This window comes from Gopherus flavomarginatus, chromosome 14 (genome assembly GCF_025201925.1).
Source record: "Gopherus flavomarginatus isolate rGopFla2 chromosome 14, rGopFla2.mat.asm, whole genome shotgun sequence".
Classification (NCBI taxonomy): Eukaryota; Metazoa; Chordata; order Testudines; family Testudinidae; genus Gopherus; species Gopherus flavomarginatus.
Window position 1 is genome coordinate 21,253,266 of NC_066630.1, and position 17,915 is coordinate 21,271,180.

The 17,915-nt window shown below is 41.8% G+C and overlaps 1 protein-coding gene across 1 annotated transcript in view; it reads left to right on the plus strand.

Annotated features, from left to right (window-relative positions):
• The window catches only part of LOC127034315 (neural-cadherin-like), a 90,102-nt gene that overhangs the window by 49,841 nt on the left and 22,346 nt on the right, over positions 1-17,915 (plus strand). The window contains exons 16-23 of the mRNA XM_050923030.1: positions 880-1,163; positions 1,590-3,204; positions 4,825-4,918; positions 6,245-6,429; positions 7,089-7,318; positions 13,167-13,444; positions 14,183-14,397; positions 15,574-15,701. Of these exons, the coding sequence (XP_050778987.1) occupies positions 880-1,163; positions 1,590-3,204; positions 4,825-4,918; positions 6,245-6,429; positions 7,089-7,318; positions 13,167-13,444; positions 14,183-14,397; positions 15,574-15,701 (3,029 nt within the window). The remainder of the gene's footprint in view (positions 1-879; positions 1,164-1,589; positions 3,205-4,824; positions 4,919-6,244; positions 6,430-7,088; positions 7,319-13,166; positions 13,445-14,182; positions 14,398-15,573; positions 15,702-17,915) is intronic.

Consider the following 17,915-nt stretch of genomic DNA (forward strand, 5'->3'; position numbering starts at 1 on the left):
GAAGCTCCTTAGCTGGCTATGTATGTTGAGTTTAAGTCTGCTTTGTGGTGGTGAAGAACCTGCCTTGGGAAGAATATAGATCTGGCCCTTTGTCTCTGGCCTCTCAGCCAAGTTAAATAATTGAAATTGCAGGTGTGAAGTGGGGAGGGAGAAGAGTGACAGTAACATTGAAGGCAAGAAGTGGGGAACCAGAATGAAAGGGTAAAAAGCTTTGTTTGGACTAATCCAAGAGCCCCTATTGCGTCTGAAATTCTATAGCCTCTGTTATGTAGGAGGTCAGCCTGAATGATCACAGTCGTCCCTTCTGGCCTTAAAATCTGTGGATCTGTGAACTGTGAAGCTGAGTTTGGAATAAGAACTACTTCATCAGATGTGTCTATAATTTTATAAATGCTAACATTGTTATAAGCAGGTTACCATTTACTATAGTTGCCATGAGTTGTACACTTGGTCAGTCCTCCTGGCCTTCCTATACCCAACATGGGGTATTAAGTGAGGGCAAAATTTAATCCACTGGCATTAGTTCAAGAGACTTTTTTTCCCATGGAAACTTTTATTGTAGATATTGGACTTGTTGGGACCTGGAAATAGAAAAATGCTTGTAAATATTTTTACTTGGCTATGCATTTTAAAAGACCACTTAACTACAGTACTATATACTGACTCTCCTGTAATAGTAAAGCACTAGAAACTTTTGACAATGAGAAAGGACTTTGTGGATGGATTTTAATCAGGAGAAGAACTGATTGGTGTGATTAATGTAGAACACGATTAATAATGATCAATAATATGATCTAGTAGAAGAGGTACAAAGTAACTGTATATTTCAATACCCTCAAATTATACGTATCTTATTTAATATTCTTTGGGGATTGGCAGGAGCAAATGCTAAATTAAGGTACCAGATCACAGCTGGAAACACTGGTGGAGTACTTGATGCTGAACCAGAAACAGGAGCCATCTTTATTGCTCAGCCATTGGATTATGAAGAAGTGAAAATATATGAACTTCATTTGTTGGCCTCTGATGGTAAATGGGAAGATTATGCAATTATCATAATCAATGTTGTGAATAAAAATGATGAGGCTCCAGTTTTCTCTATCAGTGAATACTATGGAAGTGTGATTGAAGAACTGGATGGATTGCCTATCTTTATACTTCAGGTACTATATGGAGTTCCAGATGTTAGTGATATTTCAATAGAAGAATAGTCTAGTATTATTGTTATAATATGTCAGTGAAATCCAGTGTTGTGAAGAAAATTTATTTCATCAGTGGAGAGAGAAGCATGCAGGGTGGCGTTTTTTGTTTCAGTGAAGAAAATGATTGTGGTATTAATATTGAACAAGCAGGGCTGATCTTTGTAACCCTAAGAACTGTCGCTTCTGCCAAATATTTAGCATTGTAATCTACTAGCTTTTTTATATTCTGTAGTTCAATTACTACTATAAAAATAAGAAAGAAAACATAGATAATTATACTGCTATAATGTGAAGTGTCTATATCTATCCATCTATGATAGGATGTAGTAGCAGATTGGATTATATTCGGTCATTAACATGATGTATGTGTTTGCAAAACCTTTGTAGGTTGTAGCAAATGATCCTGATAGCAGCATGGATGAAGGCAATTTGAGATATTCTCTGCATGGACATGGTGCAACTGATGTTTTCACAATAGATGAGAACACAGGCAGCATTTACTCACAGAAGATTCTTGATCGGGAAGAGCGAGCACTTTGGAGATTTGTTGTGTTGGCTACTGATGAGGGAGGAGAAGGACTTACTGGATTTGCTGATGTAATTATTAATGTGTGGGATATAAATGACAATGCCCCCATATTTACCTGCATGCCTGATGACTGCAATGGGAGTGTCTTTGAAAATTCTCCTGCAAACACTTTGGTCTTGGAAATGACAGCTGTGGATTTAGATGATCTGAATGTAGGTCTTAATGCTATTTTGACATATAGGATAATTGACAATGTAAAAACTGGGTTTGGTACAGACTTATTTAATATCAACCCCAATAGTGGCACAATACATGTAGCAGGGGGAATGCTGGATAGAGAGAAGACTGATAAATATTTCCTTACTGTTGAGGCAAGGGATGGGGGAGGATTGACAGGAACTGGCACTGCCACTATCTGGATTGCTGATGTCAATGACCATACACCTGAATTTACTCAAGAGGTCTGGCAGGCAGTGATTCCTGAAAACAGTGAAGTCAACTCAGAAGTTCTGGAAATGTCGGCTACAGATGCAGACACTGGGGAAAATGCTCACTTAACATTCAGCATTATTGGAGGAGATCCAGATCAGAAGTTTTACATTGAAAGTAACAAAGAAGGTCAACATGCAACTATCAGATTGAAAAAGAAACTGGATTATGAGAAACCTCATGAAAGGTGGTTTAACCTTACAGTTAAAGTGGGAGATCTTGATTTTTCCAGTGTTGCAACCTGCTTGATTGAAGTTGAAGACTGCAATGACCACAGCCCAGTTTTCAATTCCCAGTTTATCCAAACTAACCCTTTCTTTGAGAACATACCTGTGGGTACTACAGTCACCGCAGTGAGAGCCACCGATGAGGATTCTGGTTTGAACGGGGACATTATCTATTTTATTAAATCAGATTCAGATCCTATCAGACAGTTTGCAGTTGACCCAGATGGTCATGTGACTGTTGCAAGTACACTGGATCGTGAAATCATTCAGCAATACAATTTAATCATACAGGCTTCAGATCAAGGAACTCCTGCCCAAACAGGAAGTGTTACAGTCCTGATTAACTTGCTAGATATTAACGACAATGAGCCAAGGTTTGAGGCATCATATATGCCCATTGTTTGGGAAAATGTGTTGGGACCTCAGGCGGTGTATATGAACCATACATCAAAGCTGCTGTATGCTGTGGATCCAGACAGTGGTGAAAATGGGCCACCGTTTACATTTTTGCTGCCACCTGATTATCAGAATTCTTTGGATTTTTCTCTTACTGATAACAGAAATAACACAGCAACCATTACAGCACTGAGGTCCTTTGACAGAGAAAAGCAGAAGGTCTTCCACGTGCCAATAATTATAATAGATAGTGGGAATCCATCTATGAGTGCTACAAACACCTTGACCATAACAATTGGTGATGAAAATGATAACAGCCATGAAGCTGGCCATAAGGATATCTTTGTCTATACCCACAGAGGTAGGTGGTGTACAGAGAGTGAGCCAGATGCATAGAAAAGTTAAAATTTCATAGCATACAAATTCTGCAAACAGATATACAGAGTCAGTGGAATTTTGCATGGCTATATTGGCCCACGCTGGCACATCTGTCTGGGTCATAATGTGGAAAGCATCATCTACTGAGGAAGATTTATATATTTGTAATTATCTGTCTTTTGTTTTTTTTAAATGTGTTTGTATTTGTCTATACAAAAACAATAATAATGAACAAAAAGAATTTTTTACTCTATTTCCAAAAATGACTCTCTTTACTCATTTTTTGGGGGAATTTTTTTTCCCTTTGGGCAGAGACTGAGCCTGGAAAAAAATAGGGGATTTTTAACAAGTGACTGAAAATAAGGGCTTAGAATGAAAACACTGGAAAGCTTTAACGATAGCTATGCATTTCAGCATTTTCCTTGTTAGTATACGGTAAATCTATAATTTTAATATACAAGTATATTTTTGTTGCTTTGGTTTTAATACAATGAAGAATAGATAAATCCTGTAAAATAAAGAAGTGAAGATTGTAGGGTATCTCTGTGTCCATTATTAATTGCTTGTTTTGAGTGAGATGGATCATCATCCTAAAAGCATTGGAAATGAAGGCACAATTTAACTGAATATCTAAGTTGGAGTTATAGGGCCAGCATGCCTGGTGAGTATTTGAAGCAGGAGGTCCAGTATGTAATGAAAACCATTTTGCATTAAATTAAGCATGCACCTAATTTTGTTGAATTAGATGCACTTAAACCAAAAGCCAGTATAAGCAAGTTCTACAACAGAGCAGGCTAGGCGAAGTAGGGGAGACTCTGAAGTTCTGAATTTAAAAATAGTCTGTTCAGTTTCTGTTCTGCTTTGCATAGGTTCTTATACTCTGCTCATCACCGTATTATCTGAGCACCCACATTTTGCCAGATCGTGGCTATAACTAAACTGCACAGAGTATGGTGTTCAAAGGAGTCTTAAAGCTTACTCTCTACTCTCCTGATCACACTGCTGCTCCCTGCAGGCTTTTCTTGCTGTGTTCCAGCAGTTGTTCTACTTTGCAATAGGCCACAAGAGCCACGGGGGGCTGAAAACATAGCCAAGAATTGGACTGGCAAAGAGGCATCCTGCCAGTGTTCCCTTTTCTCCAGTCATGCCCTCTTTTCCTTGCTCAGAGAGAGCAGCTATTCTGATTCTCCTGTAGTGCAGAAGACTGGGGTAGCTGTAACACCTTTATATACAGATTTTGCTAGTGACGCAGTGTAAAGTGGCTTCCCCAGATTGGAACATCTGGGTCTTCAGCTTCTGGTTTAGTAACTTTTTGTCTAAAAAAATCAGTTTATTAACTGTAGTTTTATATTATTATTTCTTTTTACTGATTATTTGTGGGTTTTTTTCCCTCCTTTGTATAATGTCTGTGGTTTTTACCCAGCTTTCCAGACGCACTTGGAGGTGAGCTCAGACTACAGGCTATGCATTGTTTTGGATCATAACCTTTACCAAAATCAAACAGGAATATGAAAATGATAAATGTCGTAATGAATGCAGTGGAATTAAAAACCCTTTGAAAAACAAAAATTAAATGCAGATTTATTATAATTTATCTCAACAGGGAAATGGTCAACAACAGTGCTTGGGGAAGTGTTTGCACCAGATCAGGATGACTGGGACAATAAAACATTTCTCTCTGAAGGAAAAATGCTCAAGTGAGGATTGTATTTGTGTCAAACTGAGTAATATTTAATGTTTATGCTTCTGTAACTTTTTTACTCACCATGAGATTTCCCTGTGTACATTATATGTATAAAAGCCAGGATTACCCCGTGCAACAAGGAATGTACCTCCTGAATATTCTTTTTCATTTAGATAACTAGGTTTCAAGGAATTGTTATACACAATATTTATCTTCATCTCAAATAATGTAGGGCTACATCATGCTGTTGATTTTTAAGTAGCGCTCTCTATTACTTTTCCTAGGCATTAAGGATGTGCTTTGTATTAGACCCAAAATAAAAATAGACTCCACTTTCATTGCCACCTCCACCAAGTATTATAGTCTATTTGTATTTGATCACATAAAGGCATCCAATATGAGCAAAGAGTAGAATAACTCAAGATATCACAAGAGAAAGTGAATTTGGATGATCTCCTAGAGCTAAATTCACCACTGCATAAGCACACAGTCACAACTTGTTTTAACTCTTTGTAGTTGTGTCTGTTCATACCAGTATTGAACTGGGCCTCAAGGCCATACTAATTCATCTGCCCGCAGCACAGAACGCAGGTAGAAATGTAGTTCTGAAGTGGCTTCGTCTCTGTTTCACAAAATAAAAGCAAAACCAAGCTTTCTTTTCTCTAGAAAATGAAAATGTGAAAGCCTTAGCGAGCCCAGAGTTGTAGCTGGAGCTTCTGCCTGTCAGCAGCCATTGGGGATACTAAGCCATAAAAGGGTATTTTTCCGTACTAGTGACCTGGCCATAGTAGACCTCCATAGCCGCTCAAAACAGCCCCCTTCATCATAGCTCATGGGCATGACGCAAGGCATCTCTCTTGGAACTTCTCTTTAACAGGCACCAATGTGGGACTAGAAGGTTTGCTCCCTCCTCTTATCACTCCTCCCTACTCACCACTGGGACCTGTGCAGGGGTATTCCTGTGTTTACTAATTCTTGTAGACTGCATGCTCTGGGTCAGGAGTAAGAAAGCTTATAGGTTTGGGAATTGCAGAAAAGCTACTCATTTTCATAAACTCTCCTCAAGCTTTTCCAGAACTTCCCAGTGCAAAGTTTTTTTTCTTTTTTAGTGCCTTTCTGAGGTTGGGCTCTAGTACCCATCAGACAGGTCAGTTGACCATGGATCCTCCATACCAACTTTCTAGGGCTTTTGTAGCCTACGAGGCCATACACCTATGTTGCTTGGTCAGGCCCTTATATGGTAGAACATGTATGCTGAAAAAGACCGATTCAATGGTGAGTAGAGGATGTTTCTGGTTTGACTTACTAGGCTTTTCATGATTTAGGACTTTACTTCTAGATTTTTCAGATTAAATCAAAGGACTGGCTCTCTGGTAATGGTGGATAATGCTCCTCAGGGGACATACAACTTAAGAGTCAGAGTTTCAGATGGAGTCTGGCCTGATGTAATATCAACAGTACAGATCCATGTCAAAAAGTTGGAAAATGAAGCCATACGCAATTCAGCCACTGTACGTTTGACAGGTCAGTTTTATTTGCTGTTTGAGCTTGGTTACTGCTGTATTTGAAAAGCTGTTACTTAGATGTGTTTGTAGGATAGATGCATTTGCAGTGTCTTTCTAGTGCTATTGGGCTGGGGTGAGTTGAGAGATTAACCAGAGATTTGCAGGCATTTCATTTCAGTATCAGGGCCAGTGCAACCATTTAGGCGACCGCCTCAGCGGTTGCTGGCATTTAGGTGGAGGTAGCTGGGGCTGGGGAGCATGGGGAGGGCCGCCTGCAGCAAGTAAGGGGCAAGGGGAACTCCCCGCCCCAGCTCACTCCTGCCCCGCCTCCTCCCCGAGCACGCTGTGGCTGCTTCACTTCTCCTGCCTCCCAGGCTTGCGGCGCCAATCAGCTTAGGCAGCACAAGCCTAGGAGGTGGGAGAAGTGAAGCAGTGATGGCGTGCTCAGGGTGCTTATGCTCGTAGCAGGGGTGTGCTGGGGCTGGGAGGGGGGTGAGCCTCAGGCCGGAGGGTGGCGGGTGGGGAGCTGCCACAAGGGGGGCGCTTCAGGGTGGAGGGGGGGAGCCTCAAGGCGGGGCCGCGGGTGGGGGGAGTGCAAGGTGGAAGTTTCACCTAGGGTGCGAAACATCCTTGCACTGGCCCTGTTCAGTATACTGTACTTATGATTCCCCAACTCAGATGTCACAGTGGAGGAGTTTATAAGGAAAGATGAACGTGGGAAAAGCAGACATGACAAGTTTAAGGAGGTACTGGCAGAAATCTTTTCGGCTCATCCTAGTGATATCACTATCTTCAGTATGATGAACGTTGATGGAAGACAGACAAACTTAAGATTTGCAGTTCGTGGTGGCTTTTCTTATTATAGACCAGAAAAACTGCATGGTGAAATAGCAGCATTTAAAAACAAGGTATGTGCCCCGGTTTTAATTCAGTGAACTTAACATTATGGTGGTTTGCATAGCTATAAACTAACTATACTAGCATCCTTTACGCAGACACAACCACGCTATTGAAGAGCATGCCCGGCCTACTGATTTACTTTTTGCTTCACTTGAAGTTTTGTTATACTAGTTTTTACTTTAATTTTCTTCCTCTCATCAGTCCCTTTTATATAAATTTCCATTTCAATTTGTTTGGCCACTTTTTGTTAGGAGAGGGCAGTATGCTCCTCCGAATCATAGCACTTTGGTCAGTTCTGTGTGTGCATGTGTGTGCATGCATATAAAAACTTTATTATTATTACTTAACATATACTTTGCAGTATTGCCCAGTGGCCAACCAAAATACACCTCTACTCTAATATAGCGTGACCCGATAGAATGCGGGTTCGCATACAATACGGTAAAGCTCTGACACGCTGCTCTGACCAGCATGTTAAGGGTGTCGGGCCAGGCTGGGGCTGAGGGGTTTGATAAAGGGCAGAGGGTCTTGGGGGCAGTCAGGGGCTTCCCCCCTGGGTCTGGGGGGCAGGAGCTCTGGGAGGGCACTTTTGGGGGCCCCGCAGTCCCAGAGTGGCCCGGGGGATTAGTGCGGGGCTAGGAGCAGCCCACTCTGCTTTCCTCGCCCCGGCCCCAGCTGTGTCGTTCGGGGAGGGGACTTGGGGGAAGGGATCGCCCCCCGCACTCACCAGCAGCGGCCGAAGCGGAGCAGCCCAGCCCCAGCCCCAGCCCCAGCCCGCTCCACTCCGCCAGCTCCCAGCCACAGTGCGCCACTTCCCGCCACAGGTGAGTACAAGGGCCGTCCTTTCCCCAACCTCCCTGCACTCACCTATGGTGGGAAGCGGAGCGCAGTGGCTAGGAGGTGGCAGAGTGGAGCAGGCTGGGGCCGCGTTGCTCCGCTTTCCACCGCCAGTGAGTGTGGAGGACCTCCTTTCCCCAACCTCCCTGCACTCACCGGCGGTGGGAAGCAGAGAAGCCCAGCCCCAGCCAGCTCCACTCCACCAGCTCCCAGCTGTGGCGCTCCGCTTCCCGCCGCAGGTGAGTGCAGGACCTTTTCCCCAGCCACCCCCCAGCGACACGGCTGGGGCTGGGGCAAGGAAAGCGGAGCAGGCTGGGGCTGCATTGCTCCGCTTCCTGCCGCAGGTGAGTGGGAGGGGGATCCTTTCCCCAACCTCGCCCCACTCACCGACGGTGGGAAGCGGAGTGCCGTGGCTGGGAGCTGGCAGAGTGGAGCGGACTGGGGCAGGGCTGCTCTGCTTCCCGCCACTGCTGGTGAGTGCCTGTCAGGAGGCGGGGAGGGGTGGATAGGGGTCGGAGCAGTCAGGGGACAGAGGGGTTGCGTAGGGTGTGGGATCCTGGGGGTGATTAGGGATGGGGGTCTCTGGAGGGGGTGGTCAGGGAACAAGGAATGGCGGGGGACAAAGCAAGTTTGATATAACGCAGTCTCACCTATAACACGATGAGATTTTTTGTCTCCAAAGGACAGCATTATATCCGGGTAGAGGTGTATTAATCTTTAAAACGAGTAAATGGGATGACCCACATAGTTATAGCCCTGTCAGTTTGACATCAATCCCAGGCAAAATAATGGAGCAGCTGCTACAGGACTTGATTAATCAAAAATTAAAAGGAAGGTAATATAAGTAGTCCCAATCAAGATGAGTTTATAGAAAATAGATCTGGTCTAGCTAACTTGATATTTTTATGAAATTACAAGTTTGGTTGATGATTATTGCTGATGTAATATACTTAGGCTTTTGTAAGACATTTGACTTGGTTCCGCATGACATTCTGATTACAAAACTAGGATGACAGAAAATTAAAATTAACATGGAACATATTAAAAGGATTAAAATGGGTAACTAATAGGTCTCAAAATGTAACTGTAAATGGGGAATCATCACTGAATGGGTGTGTTTCTAGTGTGGTCCTATAGGAATTGGTTCTTGGTCCTAGGGCTTTGGAGTGGAGCCCGGAGCTGGAGTGCGGAGCAGCTCTGGAGCAGTGGAGCTGCAGGTTTTTGCTTGGAGCTGGAGCACAGCTGTAAAGCCCTGCTTGGCCCTACACTATTTAACATTTTTGTCAATTACCTGATAAAGTTTACAGATAACACACAAGTTGAGGAAGTGGTAAATAATGAAGATGATGATCACTAATACTGAGTCGCCATCTGGATTGCTTGGTAATATGGGCATAAGCAAACAATATGTGTTTTTAATATGGCTAAATGTATACATCTAGGAACAAAGAATGTAGGCCATACTTACAGGATGCGGGACCCTATCATGGAAAGCAATGTCTCTGGAAAAGATTTGGGGGTCCTGGTGGATAATCAGCTGAACGTGAGCTCCCGCTGTGATGCTGTGATTAAAAGAGCAAATGCAATAAACAGAGGGGGATCTCAAGTAGGAAAAGAGAAATTATTTTACTTCTGTATTTGGCACTTGTGCGACTGCTGCTGAAATATTTTTTTTCAGTTTTGGTGTCCAGTTTCAGAAAGTTGTTGATAAATTGGAGAGGGTCCAGAGAAGAACTGTAAGAATGATAAAAGGATTAGAAACCTGCTTTATAGTGATAGATTCAAGGAGCTCAATCTATTTATTTTATAAAGAGATGGTTAAGGGATGACTTGGTCATAATCTATAAGTACCTACATGGGGAACAAATATTTGATGATGGCACTCTAGCAGAGAAAGATATAACACAATGCAATTGCCAGAGGTTGAAGCTAGACAAATTCAGATTGGAAATAAGGTGCACTTTTTTAACAGTGAGGATAATTAACCGGGGTTGTGGTGGATTCTCCATCACTGGCAATTTTTAAATCAAGATTGGATGTTTTTTTCTATAAGATCTGCTCTAGGAATTATTTGGGGAAATAAATTCTATGGCCTGTGTTATACAGGGTGGGGTCAGACTCAGTGATCACAATCGTCCCTTCTGGCCTTGGTGTCTAAGAAGCCCCAGTGTGCCAGCTGCTGTACAAATACATAGTAAATAACAGCCCCTGCTGCAAGGAGCTTATGATCTAAAAGACAAGACACAACAGGGAGATGAGACAAAAGGGGAGGGGAGGCAAGATGGAAACATGAGGTGGTATCAATGATAATAGATTGTGTGTAATTCTTAGCCAGTAATCACAACTCGCCACCTGCCCAACTTTTATCAGACTGCAAAGTCTGTAATTTTGTCTGTTAAATAATATAAAGTATTAGAATCCTCCAAATGGCCAAGGTCACAGAATCAGAGAGGCAGATACTATTCATGCAAAATAATTGCTGCTTCTCTTGCATATTTATAGAGCAATTACAATGATAATATGGAAAGTTACATTGATTTCAAATAGACTCTGCTTCATAATACATAGTGGGATGATTCATCATAGTGATAACAAGAGGATAATTTTTGCTTCACATATTTTACTGAAGAAATGGCATTTCTATTAATTATTTATCACCTTTCAGAGTTTAATGAATAGCTCTAATGAGTTATCACCAATTTTCTATACTTACAGAAACAAAACATAAATATAGAATTCCTCCATTATCTTTTGTATATGTGTTTCAGTTAACGATAAACAGAGAAAATTGGCAATTAGCACTAGAATTATTCATTACAATTTTAAATAAATGATGAAATGTATTTATTTGTTGCACTCCTTTGGATATGGCTTTATGATAACTGTTCTTAGTGCACAACAAAAGACATCCATCCCAGTAGTTTTAAGGAATCATAATTGTCTGTATGCGCCATGTTTTTCTGTAACAGTATTGCGAAACTGTCTAAATTTTTTAATCCCCACTAACAGCATACCCCATAGCTGCATTGACAGGATACATCATGTCATTGTGTGATATATTTCTACTTCTTTTTCAATATATGTCATGATATTTATGAGGATGTATTGAAGATTAGTCATAAGGGTCGAGATTCTTAAAAGGATGGTGGATTGAAATGAAGGCACTAGTAAAATGGAAAGAGAAGAAAAGAATGGAAGGTTTTAAAATTTGTTTTTGGCCATTAGAGTTTATTTAAAAAAAAATTCACAAATTGTACCACTAAAAGTAACAGCTTATTAAACATATAAAATTAAGCCCTAAGTCTGAGCTCACACTAGTTTTACATTGGTGAATTCTGTTAACTTCATGGAGTTACTCCTGATTTACACCACTGTGAGGATCGAAGAAAGCCCTTAGTGTCCGGGTTCTGACACTGTGGTCCAAACCCTGAAGCTTTTCATGCACCCGTGGAAAGTTCAAAACCTCTAATTCAGTATCCATACTCTGCCTCTGGTCAGCCCAATAAGTTAAATTTTCAGACACCTTTGTGCTTTTTGCCATGCTGCCCCTGATGCCTGGGACAAACTCCCTGTAAACATCCACAAAACTAACTTTTTATCATCCTTCAAAACCCTCCTTGAAATTCTCCTTTGCCAATCATATTGTGTCTGTTTCTTTGTGCTCCCCCATCTAGCTATATCCATCTGTTGTCTTTTATCTTACATCGTAAGCTGTTTGGGATAGGGATGGGGTTTTTGTCTGTGTCTGTACAGTGCCTAGCACAATGGAGTCCTGGGCCATCACTGGGGCTCTTTGGTGTTACATTAATACAAATAAATAACAATAATGATTGATTGGGAGATACATGATCCAGTGCATAGCAAGATGGATGAGAGGTAGGAGAGCTGGGTTATTCCCAGCTTTGCCATTACCAACTGTGTAACCTCAGGCAAATCTCCTTACTTCTCTGTACCTCTGTTTGCCCCCAACCCTTTGCCTGTCTTGTCAATTTAGAGAGTAAGTCTTTAGGTCACAATCTGTGTTGTGTAGTGTCGATACAATAGGGTCCCAATCTCAGTTTTGGCATCTAGGTGGAAGCCTCTCTAGGATACTGTACTCTAGGATGCCATTTGTTACTGAATTAGAGGTTTTGACCTTTCCATAGATGCACGAAAAGCTTCAGGATTTGGACACTGAGAGCTTTGTTCTACCCTCATAATGATGCAAAACAGGAATAACTCCATGAAGTCATGTAATCCAGATAATAAATACATAAATGACAAATGAAATCCTGTGCAGAGAGATCCCACAATACGCTGCACACTGTGAAGATCACGGCATCTTCTTGTAGATATGGCAGGAGGTAAATGGAGATGTGGTGGAGGTGTGTCAGCGAGTCCGAACACAATTAGGATACATATGTCCGAGAACTTGCCAATGTAGGAAGCCATGTCCGCCACTCTGCTGGGTACTCAGCAATCCTGAATGCAGTTCAATTGTGCATGTGCCTTGCTCAGGCCATGCTTCTGTATTGAGGGAGTGAACTTACGATTTACAGTATCTGGGCATAACAGGGTGAGTAGAAAACTTAACTTGGAATTTTCTTGCTGGTTGTGACCAGATTGTGCTTGGCCCTTTATGAGTGTGCAAGGGTGGAGAGACGGGTGCCTTATGCTGCCCTAAGATTGTAGGCATAATCCCAGCCCCTGTACTCTGGTCTCTGCCAGTCTAGCACTCTCTGGTGCCTTAGAAATATTATTAACCGTCCAGAACAGCTATAATAAGTTGGCTGTCAGTGATAGCAATTATTGAGTTCCAGGAAATATTGCTACTCTAAACTTTCACACACACTGAATACATATAATTTCCTTTAACTCACTTTGGTTGCTCACAAAGTCTAGGCTATTAATGACCAATTTTCATGTAATTAAAGTATTCCATAAAGTTTATGATTGCATGGATTTTCAGAACTGAAGGAACAAATGAAAACATTCCATTAGGGACAGACTGGTGATTTGTTAAACTGCATTTCCTCTTAGATCCAAACAGCTTTAAAAGTGAACATTTCACAGATTGATGTAGACGAGTGTGGGACAACAGACTGTCATGGTGGCAGCGGTTGTACAAACTACTTTACAGTGAGTGACATCCCAACAGTGATGGATGCCGGGAATGTGTCATTTGTCTCTGTAACAATCACCATCAGCGCAGTCTGCACCTGTTCAGCTAGAGAGCGAGTTCATCAGTCCTGTGCCTCCTACCCCCAAAGCCCATGTCTCAATGGTGGGACGTGTATTGACACTCTTAATGGTTACAGGTGAGGAAACTTGTACTGCAACTTTTCTTGCTGTCTCTTTTATTTCTTTTTTTAAAATGTCAAATGTAGTTAACAGGATACAGGACTAGAAAAGTGATGGATTCACCTTCAGATCTGTATTAAACGGTACATTTCAAATTGAGGGAAATCCAGAAAAGTGATACATGTGCAGAACTTTACACTTAATAGTAAAAACAGTTCTTTAATTGAGGGCCTGATCTTGGTCCTGCAGTCTTGAAGCCATTGAAAGTATAGTCTGAATAAGGACTGTCGAGATAAGGCCCTAAATGGAAACCAATGAAAAAACACAAATGCCTTAGTGGTGTTAACTCCTCTTTCTATGCTGTTCTTCACGATTTGGTATAATTTTGTGGATGTATGTTATGACGATTTCAGATTCCACAGCTCCATCACTTTTTAGTGCTCCTTTCATGGTTTCAAGATTTAATTCCCAATTAATCTTTTAGAATTTTCATAGGATTCTCGTGGGATTTCTTCCGTGGGTAAGGTCACTATGAAAACAGTAGGAAATGTTTATGTTGAAAAGCTTTTCAAAAAGGGTCAAGATGACTGAGGATATTTGTTACTGGATGCAGACATTTTAACTTTTAGATCACTGATTCATATCCAGCCCAGTTTGGTAGACTAACTAAAAGTAAATGTTTTGATGATAGTATTTTTATTTTATCTATTCATTTATTTGTTTTGCTTTAGCCTTCCTCTGATTTGCTCTTTCAGATGTCATTGTTCTACTTCATTTCATGGACCTGACTGCCAGCAGACTAAGCACAGTTTCCATGGAAATGGATATGCATGGTTTCGACCCATCAGGCCTTGTTTTGAGAGCTTACTATCCCTAGAGTTTATTACTGAGGTTCCAGATGGGCTTTTACTATACAGTGGTCCTTTATCAGATCCAGAGCCTGGGAGTACAGAGAACTTCATGGCAATAGGTACTTGTGCAACATACAGAGGACATAACTAAATGCTTTGTAGGGGCTTGAAGAAAGGATTCTCTAAGAATTGATGTTGCATGTATAATATAGTAATTATAGTGTGAATTCTTATTTCAGTCTGATGGATTCATATAAAGTTTGTCTCTTGAGTGCAAGACTCTAGAAGAATTAGGAAAAAAGTGTCTTGAAAAATACTTTAGCAGTACATTTTATCTTTGACACTGTGGGTATTTTTTAGTTTACGCTAATGGTTCTGAGCGCATCCTGGAGCTAAAGAAATCAAAGTGAAACAGAACAGACAGATTGACAAAGAAAAAAAAATAATCCCACAAGGAAACATCTATTGCTTTAAAGGAGTTCAGATACTTTTGAGACAGGTATTACATGATTAATGCAGTCTGAGTTGCATGTTATTTTATGTGGTTTGTGAAGACAGAAATCTACTTCTTAAAATTCTTTCAGTCTCAAGGCATTTTTGAAACATGTTTTCTTTAACAGATTATGACTTGATGGATGAATCCAGTCCCACAGCTCCATCAAAGCCATATATGCAGTGGTTTAAAGTTGTCTATACATCTGATTTTTTTTATTTTCAGTGAGTTAGTGAAAGAAGATGTGTGCAGATTTGTGTATATTTTAAATTGACATAAATATTGGGATATTAATCTATGACCTGATTTTAACTTTGCTTCTGTGACGTTAAATTTGTATTTATTTATTAATTTGGACAGGGCTTGAGAGATAGCATCCCTATATGCATGCATGTAATGAGTATTAATTTTTACTTTAGAACATAATATGGTATTAGTGCGTTAGTAAGGAATACATTTCAATGTTTGGTTTAGAGCCTGATCATGAAAAAACGTTTAGTGCCGCGTATTTTCTCTGCACAGTTCAGGCAGCAGATTCCACGTACAATTAATTAACAAAGAGTTAGCATACTCATTAATACAATTATAAATAACAAGACCAACAGGCAATAACTTCTCCTGCATAACACTGGCTACAGAATTTGACCACATAATTCCTTCACTGAGCCCAGTAACTTGTGGTTCACAATAATTGTTAAGCTAATCAAGTCAATACATATATCAAAATAGCAGAAGTGGAAAAATATATTTGCAGCTAGATTTTAAAAAAATGTAACTTTAATTTTTCTTGTTGGCCTTTTAGAACTTTCCAGTGGCATTCCTATGTTGAAAATTAACCATGGTGCAGGCACTGAGACGCTGCATTTCCCAAGTCACTTGAACTTGACTGACAAAAGATGGCATCGGCTTGAAGTCAGAACTAATGGTCAGGTCAGATACTTGTTTTCTACTTTATGGTTTTGTTACTTCCAGTTAGTTCTTGCATACATACAGAATTAGGAAGGTATAAAAAGAGAGACTGGAAAATTGTATGTTTCATTCCATATGTATCTGTAGACCTGATGCACAATGTGAATATTGGGAGGATAGCACTACGAATTTCATAATCTATCCTTCTGCAGCTCCACATCTCCCATAATTCTGTTACATATGGGTCAGCAGCTCTCAAACTGTGGGTCGGGATCAGCAGGGCCAGCATTAGACTTGCTGGGACCAGGGGCTGAAGCTGAAGCCCAGGCTCCACCCTGACCTGGGGTGGCGGGCTCAGGCTGCAGTCTCCTTTCCCCCCACTGTGGGCAGCGTGACTCGAGCTGCAGCCCCCTCTCCCCCTACTCGGGGTGGCAGGCTTGGCTCCGTGCCCCCTCCCCTCACCCCCACGCCGGGGCCATGTAGTAACTTTGTTGTCAGAAGGGCACACGGTGCAATGAAGTTTGAGAACCCCTGGTATGGGCTATTTCCCTCCTGTCTGCAGTTTCCAGAAGCAGTTCAAAACTGTGGCATAGCCTGTGCTAGCCATGCTCATGCTTCCTTCTCCAGCTTTATGGTTCTGCCAGACCTGCCACTGCAGCAGCATCAAGTAACAGTTCACTTATATTTTATCTGTTTGGGAGCGTTTGGAGGCATTAGCAAGCAGTCTTTCTCTCTCTCCTGGATTGGGTATTGACCGGTGGGTTGGTTTCAAGTACCTGGTATCTCCTTGCCAGCCTCCTCCCCACTCCCCCCCAAGGCATGGCACAGCTGTTGTGCAAACACTGAGCTAAATCAAAGTGGTGTCTTATTTGTGAGTCAGCTTTTACAGGCCCTTTGGAGGGCAAATTGTGCCCTGCCTGTTCTCAGCCAGCTGACACTTGCATTGCTAGGGCACAGGGTTCTGAGTTCGACAGGCATGCTGAGTCCCCTTGGCTCAAGATGCCAAGACTCCAATACAGAAATGACCAATCTGGAGATGAAGAGCAGAACAAAGAAAGACTCCAAAGAAAAAAAAGGAGGATTTTATCCAACATGCCCAAGGGATAAGGCCTGGGACAGAACAGGAATGGAGGGGGGAAAAAGCCCTTAAGGGGCTCCAGTTCCCGTCCCAAGTCCTAAAATGGGTCATAAGTTCCCTGGAGAGAGAAGCAGGGCTCCTACTCAGGTTTCTTTCTTCTCAAGTCTCTTGAATCAGGGAACTCTGACTATTGAACCCCATCCTCTGGGCAGGAGGAGTGGGGCCTAAAGGGGAAGGACACTGAGGGAGATATATCCAGAGAGCTCAAGGCGCTGCATAAAGGAAACTTCTAACACTCTGGCCACAGCTGCATGACAACACCTGCATAGAGGCCCAAAAGGCTAAAAAAATCCAAAAAGAGCAAAAAGAAAAAGGTATTAAAAAACCTAAGAGATATGCATCCTCTGACTCTAACATGAACTCCTTTCTACTGAGAAAGGGGAGATTTCAGATTCAGGCTCAGAGCTGGACATGGAAAAATGCAGCAAAGGTTTTTCCCCTCTGAAATGTTCGGAGGATCTACAAACTCAGAAACAGACAAAAATGCTCCTTTTGTCCATCTTCCTCATGAAGGTACCAGAGGAAAGACATCAGCTATATCTGTGGAAAATCCTGGAACCAGGGATTGAGTGGAAAATTCATAGGATTCACCACCTCTGAGAACCACTATGACAACAAAGATGCCTCCACCAAGATCTGAATCCAGGAGGCAGAATTTCCCACTTCTTAGAAGAACAGTCTCAATCAACCACAGACAAGTGAGTAAGAGAGATGTTGAGTTGCCAGCACTCCCTCGAACTAAGGGTCCCACCCAACCCTCCTTCATCCAATTCTCCATCTCAGGTGACCCAATCAAACACAAGCTGGTGTTAAATGAAATCTCATGTCTCCTGGACATAGCAGCACTGGAAAGAGTTCCCTCAGAAGACAGATTCTTAAGACAATGCTCCATTTTCTTCATTGTCCAGAGGTGTACAGGGGAGTAACAGCAGTCCTGGATTTCAAGCAGCTCACCGCTAGATGAAGAAAATGAGATTTCAGATAGAGACCCTAGCTTTACAGTAGCATCCCGGCCCCAAAGGGATTTTCTCGCTTCTGTGAACCTAGCAGATGCATATCTCCACATTCCCATACAGCCATGCTACCACAGACTGCTG